This window comes from Bufo gargarizans, chromosome 9 (genome assembly GCF_014858855.1).
Source record: "Bufo gargarizans isolate SCDJY-AF-19 chromosome 9, ASM1485885v1, whole genome shotgun sequence".
Taxonomy (NCBI): Eukaryota; Metazoa; Chordata; class Amphibia; order Anura; family Bufonidae; genus Bufo; species Bufo gargarizans.
In genome coordinates, this window is record NC_058088.1 from 4,283,142 (window position 1) to 4,294,190 (window position 11,049).

Sequence of the window (11,049 nt, forward strand, 5' to 3'; positions counted from 1 at the left end):
GGATGCTATATGCACCTGTGTCATGCACAAGAACAGGAAGCCACAAAACGCAGCATGGCCGGGGGGAAAACAAGTATCACAGTCAGCAGGTGGCCTGAATATTGCAACCTAGTTGATAGTGTGACCACCTGCAGCGCCCCGTGACATCAGGGTGGGGACAACTATTGTCACTGAGGTCTTCCTCTGACGAATGATGGATCCACTGTGTAAAAGGGAGGAAAATAACAGTAAGCTGAGGCTTTGTGGACAGAGACAGAAATGTCACACCCATAACGCTTCTCACCAAACCGGCTATGTTCACTGAAGAACACTGCTACATGGCATAGAGTCCTCTAGCTGTAAGGAACTACAAGTCCGAGCACTAACTCCAAGCCCGCTCCAGTCAACAACAAAAAATATACTGTATTTCTGGCATTTTCTGGATTATCAGATGCCCTGGCATATCACTACAAGAGTTGAGAGTATAAAGTCAGCCCGGAATAAAATATTACATAAAGGATTCTGCTATTACATTGTCTCTTATCACAACTGGTTCTGTTGGATCATTCTTCTGCTTCCGGTACTGAGAAATGTCAGGTTCCTATGCTGTTCTGTGCTAAAAACGGTCTCCAGATTATCGAGTGCCAGATTATTAGAAGCTCACTGTATTAAAGGGGATGGATACAGGAGGGCGGCCATTGACTGCAGTTTGACCCTGATTAGACATAGGTGACATTTACTTCTGGTATACCACCATCTTTTACTAAGGGCGCATTCACACGACCGTAGTGTTCTGCAGTCCGCAAATTGTGGGTCCGCAAAACATGGATAGCGGCCCGTGTGCGCTCCACAATTTGCGGACTGCACATGGCCACCACAATCATAGAAAATGCCTATTCTTGTCTGCAATTGCGGACAAGAATAGGACATGCGCTATCTTTTTTTGCGGGGCCGCAAAACGGAACTACGGATACGGAGAGCACACTCCGCATCTTTTGTGGCCCCATTGAAATGAATGGGTACGCACTCGTTCCGCAAAATTGCGGAACAGATGCAGACTCATTCATACGGTCGTCTGAATAAACCCTTAGACTGAAAAACATAACACCAATATTTGAATACAATGTAAGTATACAATGTAGCAAATAGTGACTATATATATACATACACACACATACAAAACAAACACTCTCAGACTGAAACATAAATAATGTGTTTTTACCAAAACAATTTGCCTAGACAAATGGTCCAAACAGAGGCATAAATTTGCCAAGTTCAATATATTGGACACAGTTGTTTACCCAGGGACCAACAGGCCTGGCAGTTTTTTTTTTTTTTTTTTCTTGAAATGGGGTATGGCGGAATTGCTAAAAATTGAAACATTGGGTATATCAATCCAAAATTAAACAGACTAGACTCCTTGTAAAGTTCATACACCCACTACTTAAGGTAGACCTCCTTGCAAAGTTCATACACCTCCTTGTGAAAAGTTATACACCTCTTGAATTTTCCCTTGTGAAGCCTATCTGCTTGTTATATTATACACTGATAAAGTTTAGGCCTCTCACACAATCCATAGGCTCCCTTGTGAAGCCTGGGCCCCTTGTAAAGATCACACATCCCTTTGTTAGACCTCTTGGTGAGTTCATACACTCCCTTGTAAAGTTCATAAACCCCATTGTAAAGTTCATACACTCCTTTGTGATGCTTAGACCCATTGTAAAGTCCTTATATCCCCTTGCTATGTTAGACCTCTTGCAGAGTTCACACACCTCCTTGTAAAGACCATATATCCTTTTATTATATTACATTTTTTGTTGAGTTTATACACTACCTTGTAAAGTTCATACACTCCATTGTCATGCTAGACTCCTTTCAGAAATCATACACCCCCTTGTAAAGTTTATACACTCCCTTGTAAAGTTCATACACTCCCTTGTCAAGTTCATACACCCCCTTGTACAGTACATACACCCCTTGTACAGTACATACACCCCCTTGTAAAGTTCATACACCCCCTTGTAAGGTTCATAAACCCCCTTGTAAAGTTCATACACTCCCTTGTAAAGTTCATACACCCCCTTGTAAAGTTCATACACCCCCTTGTACAGTATATACACCCCCTTGTACAGTACATACACCCCCTTGTAATGTTAATTAACCGCCTTGTACAGTACATACACCCCCTTGTACAGTACATACACCCACTTGTAAAGTTCATACACTCCCTTGTAAGGTTCATACACTCTCTTGTGCAGTACATACACCCCCTTGTAAAGTTCATACACCCCCTTGTAATGTTCATACACTCCCTTGTACAGTACATACACCCCCTTGTAAAGTTCATACCCCCGCTTGTACAGTACATACACCCCCTTGTAATGTTCATACACCCCCTTGTACAGTACATACACCCCCTTGTAATGTTCATACACCCCCTTGTACAGTACATACACCCCCTTGTAAAGTTCATACACCCCATTGTAATGTTCATACACTCCCTTGTACAGTACATACACCCCCTTGTAAAGTTCATACACCCCCTTGTAATGTTCATACACCCCCTTGTACAGTACATACACCCCCTTGTAATGTTCATACACCCCCTTGTACAGTACATACACCCCCTTGTAATGTTCATACACCCCCTTGTTAGGTTCATACACTCCCTTGTACAGTACATACACCCCCTTGTAAAGTTCATACACCCCCTTGTAAGGTTCATACACTCCCTTGTACAGTACATACATCCCCTTGTAAAGTTCATACACCCCATTGTAATGTTCATACACTCCCTTGTAAGGTTCATACACTCTCTTGTAAAGTTAATACACCCCCTTGTATTGTTCATACACTCCCTTGTACAGTACATACACCCCCTTGTAAAGTTCATACACCCCCTTGTAATGTTCATACACTCCCTTGTACAGTACATACACCCCCTTGTAAAGTTCATACACTCCCTTGTACAGTACATACACCCCCTTGTAAAGTTCATACACTCCCTTGTACAGTACATACACCCCCTTGTAAAGTTCATACACCCCCTTGTAATGTTCATACAGTCCCTTGTACAGTACATACACCCCCTTGTAAAGTTCATACACTCCCTTGTACAGTACATACACCCCCTTGTAAAGTTCATACACCCCCTTGTAATGTTCATACAGTCCCTTGTACAGTACATACACCCCCCTGTAAAGCTTACACTCTTTGAAAAGATCATACACCCTTTTATAAAATTCATACAACCCCTTGTTAAGTCAGAGTCCTTGTAAATTTCATACACTCACTTGTCAAGTTTAGACCCCTTGTCATTTCAAGGGGATTTCTGACAACCAACTTTTATGGGATATCCACTGAATATCCAAATGACATTGAGCGCTCGGACATTATAACATTATCATAACTTGCACATGACCTGAGTCTCTGTTAACTTGCAATGATTGCAAGTTTTCTTCTGACCATGTTGGGATTCTTGCAGCTCATGCAAAGATTTCTTGCTCCATAGGGAATCAACAAAGTTGCACAAGGGCCATGCTAATGGTGTGATTTTACCAAAAGCAACCAGCTGTCACCAAAGACGCCTAGCCTAAGAGTTGGACCACCGGACATCAGACCACCGGGACCCCCATTGATCCAGACATCAGGGGATGCCAATTCCTGTTCCCATTGCAGAAGTGACCACTTAAGGCTAGGTTCACATCTCTGATGTATGCTGCTCCAGTAGCGGGATTTCTCCATCAACCCGCCAGAATGGGGATCTGGCCATGCCGGATACGGAGTACTCCGGCAGCCTGTTCCTCCGCCAGAACTGAGATCTGAACGAACCCTCAAAGGGAAAGATTACAGATATACCTTCTGTCTTCTAAAAGAAACATAAAACCTAAAGTCCTTCTTACATCCATTGGCCTTGTGATTAACTACATTATATTGTTCCCTGTTATCAGCCATTTCAGGTCGGAGATGAAACGTGTCAGATGTGTCCTTCAACAAGTCCAGAACTCTATCTGCCTCCTTTAGCTCACATATTGCCATATATACAACATACTATATAAGACATGATATTTGCTGACAGTCAGGGCATGCTGGGGGTGGTAGTGTCACAATAGAGGCACAAGTCGGGAACCAAAAGCAGTATTAACTCCATCCAGCAGCTGCAGAGATCCTTGCACCCATACGGCTACCATTACCTACCTTATAAACTTCCCCATAGCTCCCGCTACCCAGCCGGTGTATCAGCTCGTACACATCCTGGGGGTCTCGATTGGAAATATCCAGTCGACCCTGCACATCCATTCTGCACACTTAACAATGTGCGAGTGTCACCGGCAGCAGTCAGTGGGTGCCCGAGCGCTGTGCACTACGATTGGCCGACACGAGTCCCTGCAGTTTCCTGAAAGTTCGGTCTTGTATCACCATCTGCTCCCTAGACACATCTTGCAGAGCTCTAGTGGTTTCACACAGTGATGAATACCCGTACAGAGAAGAGGAATAGCAGAGGCAGAGGAAGGCGTAGCTGTGTGCAAGAAATGTGCACGTCTATGGGTAGAGTTCTGCACGATGGTGTGACAAACATAGATGTAGCAGAGTTGAGTTTGTCACTTGGTACTGATGTTATCTGTGGTTTTTCATAGGTAGTGAGCTCAATGTCCATGTTTCAATAGCACTTTATAGGGGTATTACGGTTACTACAACGTATCCCATATCCAATGGATCTGACCATAGGACCCCTATCGATCCTGACAAGAGGGGTCCCATTCCCCATCTTAATGGGACAGCAGGAGATAGCACAGCACAGTGCTAGATGGTGCCCCAGCTATCTTCAGAGTTTAGCAACACCCTGTTGAGCAAGTTGGTATCACCCACATACCTTCCAACAGACCCCTCTTCCACAGGACAGTTCCATGAACTGGAATCTGAAAAGGGAGGCATTAAGGCTCATGCGCAAGAACATATTTTTATTCCGTGTCCATTTGTTTTTGTTTTGCGGAACCATTCACTTTAATGGGTCAGCAAAAAAAAAACTGGAAAGGACTCTGTGTGCATTCTGTTTCCGTATGTCCACATGGCCGTTCCGCAAAAAAGATAGAACATGTCCTATTCTTGTCCGTTTTACAGACAAGGATAGGCATTTTTACAATGGATCCGAAAAAAAAAACCGATGCAATACGGATGTCACATGGATCATACGTATTTTTTGTGGATCCGTGTTTTGCAGACTGCTAAATACATGCAGTCGTGTGCATGAGCCCATATGAATAAGGCTGGGGTGCAATACTAGTGACAGCCTATGTGCTTTTGTCACTTGGCCTTCCAGAGAGAGGCCCATTCCATAGATAAGAGGCATTTTTGGGCAGAACGGGAGCAGGATTTACAAACTTGCCATGATTTAGGATCGAAATGTTGGTAAGATTGCACCCACTATGTGTAACTCGTGATATATTTTTTTTACTTTCATTTAAGAGCATTTGTCAGCAAAAACAACCCAATTAAACCAGGTATCCTGCTTGGTAGAGTTGATTCTGCTGACAAAAATGATACCTATCTTGTGGAAATTGGTTGTGGCTTTCCCAAGAAAAACAGACTTTTATTCTTTATGTAAAAAAAAAGCTTCAAAACAGTGGGGGCGTGGTCAGCACTGGAAAGCTCGGGAGCACTGAGTGGCTAGGCTCCGCCCCTCAATGCACCGAAGCCCTCATTTCCAATAAGAATTACTTATTTTTTTTCTTGGGAACGCCACAACCGATTTTCACAAGACAGGTATCGTTTTAATCAGCAGGATCAACCCCACTGGGCAGTATACCTGGTTTAATAGGGTTGATCATGTTGATAGGTGCCCTTTAACCACCTCCCGACCGCCTAACGCACGGATGCATCCGGGAGGTGGTTGATTTACTCCTCCTGGACGCATCCGTGCGTCATCTCGCGAGACGCGAGATTTCGGTCACAGCCGGCCCGCGCATGCGCATCGCGGGCCGGCAAAAGTTCAAGGAGCATTTCGTCAGCAACCTGCCAGCCAATGATCGCGGCTGGCAGGTTGCTGATTTTTTTAAAAACCAATCAGAAGCCACATAGCAGATCATATTAGTAAATATGGCTGCCCTGCTCCTCTGATGGTCCTTTTCGTCGGTTCGATCCAGCAGAGGAGCAGGCTACACAGTGAGTACACCAAACACCACATACTAGCCCCAGATCACCCCCCTAAACCCCAATTAACCCTTTGATTACCCCTTTGATCGCCCCTGTCAATCACTAGTGAAAGGAAAAAAGTGATCAGTGCAAACTGTCACTTTTTTTTTTCACTGGTATTGACTGATAGGTTATAGGATAGTTTAGGCCCCTTGGTTAGGTAGTTTAGGGATCGGTTAGCGCCCAGCCCACCGCACCGCAGTTACTGATTCGCTGATTAGCGTATCGCTAATCAGCATTTGTACTTTTATAGTATCTGGAAGTGATCAAAACTGATCACGGTCAGATCTATAATAGTATTAGTGTCACTTTAGTTCGCCCTCCACCCAAAACACAGTGTTTGCCCGATCAGGCCTGATCGGTCGCCCACACGTGCGTTCACCCACGCCCGCCCCACCGCAGTGACAAAAAATATATTTTTTTGATCACTGCACATTCACTTTACACGCGCTGCGGCGATAAAAAAATCAGTTTTGATATTTTTTATCAACCGCAGCGGCCTCCGGTACTTCGCTAGCCTCCCATTTGTAAGACAGGCTAGCTTTTTTTCTTGGGTAGTCTCAGGGAATACCCCTAAATTTAGTTGCCCACATGTCAAACAGGGGGTATTCTTCTGAAGAGGCCTACAGGCTTCTGACCCAGTCGGATGAGGAATGGGAACCCTCATCTGATGAATCTAGCGGGTCAGAATATGAACCTGTAGAAAGCAGTGGCAGTCTGACCCAAAGTTCGGACGAGAAGGTTGAGGGCCCTGATACCACCAGGCGTACCCGGCCCGGTGTCGCTAGACCACAGGTTGTGCAGGATCCGCTTCAAGAGCAGCAGAGTGGGGCTGGCGCTGTCGGATTACGTGGTGAGGCATACACCAGCAGTGCAGCCCTTCCTGGACCTAGTACCAGCACTGCCGTACAACCTGGTGAAGTGGCGAGCACCAGAAGGGCAGTTGAAGCTGGTACGGTGGCACGTGCAGTAGTGACTCCGTCGCAGCCACCGCAAAGACGTGCCTGTAGAGCCCCTAGAATCCCTGAGGTGCTGGCAAACCCTGATTAGCAGTCCCCAACTTCAGCCGCACCTGTAGTTCCCCCTTTCACCGCCCAGTCTGGAGTTCGGGTTGAGACAGCTCAGATCTGTTCGGCCCTGGGATTTTTTGAGCTGTTCTTGACTGCGGAGCTCTTAGACTTAGTTGTGGCAGAAACAAATCGGTATGCCACACAATTTATAACCGCCAACCCGGGAAGCTTTTATGCCCAGCCTTTCTGGTGGAAACCAGTCCAAGTTTCAGAAATTAAAATTTTTTGGGGCCTTCTCCTCAACATGGGTCTAACTAAAAAGCATGAATTGCAGTCATATTGGTCCACGAACCCAATTCATCACATGCCCATGTTCTCTGCTGCTATGTCCAGGACACGATTTGAGACCATCCTGCGTTTCCTGCACTTTAGTGACAACACCGCCTCCCGTCCCAGAGGCCACCCTGCTTTTGACCGGCTCCACAAAATTCGGCCCCTCATAGACCATTTCAACCAGAAATTTGCAGATTTGTATACCCCAGAGCAAAACATCTGCGTAGACGAGTCCCTAATACATTTTACCGGGCACCTTGGCTTCAAACAATACATCCCAAGCAAGCGCGCCCGGTATGGGGTCAAATTGTATAAGCTCTGTGAAAGGGCCACAGGCTATACCCACAAATTTCGTGTCTATGAGGGAAAAGATCAGACCCTGGAGCCGGTCGGTTGCCCTGACTACCTGGGGAGCAGTGGAAAGATAGTCTTGGACTTGGTGTCACCCTTATTCGGCAAGGGCTACCATCTTTATGTGGACAATTTCTACACAAGTGTGGCCCTCTTTAGGCATTTGTTTCTAGAACGGATTAGCGCCTGTGGCACCGCGCGAACTAGTCGCGCGGGCTTCCCCCAACGGCTCGTTAGCACCCGTCTTGCAAGGGGGCAGAGGGCTGCATTGTGTAACGAAGAACTGCTCGCGGTGAAATGGAGAGACAAGCGTGACGTTTACATGCTCTCCTCCATTCACGCAGACATGACAATACAAATTGAGCGAGCAACCCGTGTCATTGAAAAGCCCCTCTCAGTCCACGACAATAACCTTCACATGGGAGGGGTGGACTTCAATGACCAGATGTTATCTCCGTATTTAGTTTCCCGCAGAACCAGACGCTGGTATAAGAAGGTGTCTGTATATTTGATTCAATTGGCTCTGTACAATAGTTTTGTTCTCTACAGTAAGGCTGGGAGAACACGATCCTTCCTTAAATTTCAGGAAGAGATCATCGAGAGCCTCCTGTATCCAGGAGGTTCCGTGGCCCCATCCACCAGTGTAGTTAGCCGTCTACACGAGCGACATTTCCCCAATGTCGTTGCTGGTACCTCAACCCAACCGTCACCCCGAAAAAGATGTCGTGTCTGTAGCAGGAGTGGAATAAGGCGTGACACCCGCTATTTCTGTCCTGACTGTCCTGACCACCCTGCCCTATGCTTAGGGGAGTGTTTCCGGAAGTACCACACACAGGTACACCTAGCATAGGGATCACATCTCACCAGGACAGGCACACAGGGCTATTAGGGCCCATTCACTCACAGCTGCTGCAAACGTCTCCTTTCACCTGGGACAAAGTGCATAACGCACTTCGCCACATCTTTGGGCGATTTGCGCTTTGCACATTGACCCATGGGGAAGGAGAGGTTTGTTCTATAAAAGGTAAAAAAAAAAAAAAAAACACCAGTAAGCAAAAAGGTTAATGTTTAGTTCAAAAAGTTAAAGTTTATATGTTCTGTTCCAAAGTTAATAAAATTATTGCGTTGCGACCTGGTTTTTTCTTTCTTTTTTTTACCTTCCAGGTGGACCAACCGATCGACCAGCTGCAGCACTGATGTGCTTTCTGACAGAAGCATTGCGCTGCTGTCAGATTACACGCAAGTCGGTGTATGCGGCGCTGCAAGACGAGATTTTCTCCTCTGCAGTAACAGATACGTTTGCCGAGGCATACGAGCTGAGGAGGTGGCGGTGTTCATATGCTTTGGCAAACACTTTGTATATAAAAAAATAAATAAAAAATTCCCGGCAATGATTTATTCATCCACATCGATTGATGTGAATGGGGAAATCTGGTTTGCCAGGGCATACGAGCTAAGTGGGTATGGATGTTGGGCGGAGCTCCTATGTCCTGGCAGACGCCTTTCCCCTCCTTTTTTTTTTTTGGCAGAGATTTTTTCATCCACATTGATCGATGCGAATGAAGAAATCTGTGCCGTTCATTTTTTTCTTTCAGCCCAGAGGCCTCATTACCTGTATGCTCAATATAAGGAGAATAGCAGAAACTCCTAATGCTGGCCATACATGTAATGATTGCGGAGACCCTCAAATGCCAGGGCAGTACAAACACCCCACAACTGACCCCATTTTGGAAAGAAGACACCCCAAGGTATTCGCTGAGGGGCATATTGAGTCCATGAAAGATTAAAATTTTTGTCCCAAGTTAGCGGAAAGTGAGACTTTGTGAGAAAAAATAAAATAAAAATCAATTTTCACTAACTTATGCCCCAAAAAAAATATTCTATGAACTCGCCAGGCCCCTCATTAAATACCTTGGGGTGTCTTCTTTCCAAAGTGGGGTCACATGTGGGGTATTTATACTGCCCTGGCTTTTTAGGGACCCTAAAGCGTGAGAAGAAGTCTGGGATCCAAATGTCTAAAAATGCCCTCCTAAAAGGAATTTGGGCCCCTTTGCGCATCTAGGCTGCAAAAAAGTGTCACACATGTGGTATCGCCGTACTCAGGAGAAGCTGGGGAATGTGTTTTGGGGTGTCATTTTACATATACCCATGCTGGGTGAGATAAATATCTTGGTCAAATGCCAACTTTGTATAAAAAAATTGGAAAAGTTGTCTTTTGCCAAGATATTTCTCTCACCCAGCATGGGTATATGTAAAATGACACCCCAAAACACATTCCCCAACTTCTCCTGAGTACGGCGATACCAGATGTGTCACACTTTTTTGATGCCAAGGTGGGCAAAGGGGCACATATTCCAAAGAGCACCTTTCGGATTTCACCGGTCATTTTTTACAGATTTTGATTGCAAAGTACTTCTCACACATTTGGGCCCTTAAATTGCCAGGGCAGTATAACTACGCCACAAGTGACCCCATTTTGGAAAGAAGACACCCCAAGGTAGTCCGTGAGGGGCATGGCGAGTTCCTAGAATTTTTTATTTTTTGTCGCAAGTTAGTGGAATATGAGACTTTGTAAGGAAAAAAGAAAAAAAAAAGAAAAAATCATCATTTTCCTGCTAACTTGTGACAAAAAATAAAAAACTCTAGGAACTCGCCGTGCCCCTCACGGAATACCTTGGGGTGTCTTCTTTCCAAAATGGGGTCACTTGTGGCGTAGTTATACTGCCCTGGCAATTTAGGGGCCCAAATGTGTGAGAAGTACTTTGCAATCAAAATGTGTAAAAAATGGCCTGCGAAATCCGAAAGGTGCTCTTTGGAATGTGTGCCCCTTTGCCAACCTAGGCTGCAATAAAGTGTCACACATGTGGTATCGCCGTACTCAGGAGAAGTTGGGGAATGTGTTTTGGGGTGTCATTTTACATATACCCATGCTGGGTGAGAGAAATATCTTGGCAAAAGACAACTTTTCCAATTTTTTTATACAAAGTTGGCATTTGACCAAGATATTTCTCTCACCCAGCATGGGTATATGTAAAATGACACCCCAAAACACATTCCCCAACTTCTCCTGAGTACGGCGATACCAGATGTGTGACACTTTTTTGCAGCCAAGGTGGGCAAAGGGGCACACATTCCAAAGTGCACCTTTCGGATTTCACCGGCCATTTTTTACACATTTTGATTG

At 45.3% G+C, this 11,049-nt stretch overlaps 1 protein-coding gene across 1 annotated transcript in view; it reads right to left on the bottom strand.

The window, feature by feature from the left end:
* MAP4K1 (mitogen-activated protein kinase kinase kinase kinase 1) overlaps positions 1-4,473 on the bottom strand; it is an 87,116-nt gene extending 82,643 nt beyond the window's left edge. Inside the window, exon 1 of the mRNA XM_044306231.1 lies at positions 4,177-4,473. Within this exon, the coding sequence (XP_044162166.1) occupies positions 4,177-4,278 (102 nt within the window). The 5' untranslated portion in view covers positions 4,279-4,473. The remainder of the gene's footprint in view (positions 1-4,176) is intronic.
* Between the last annotated feature and the right edge of the window lie 6,576 nt (positions 4,474-11,049).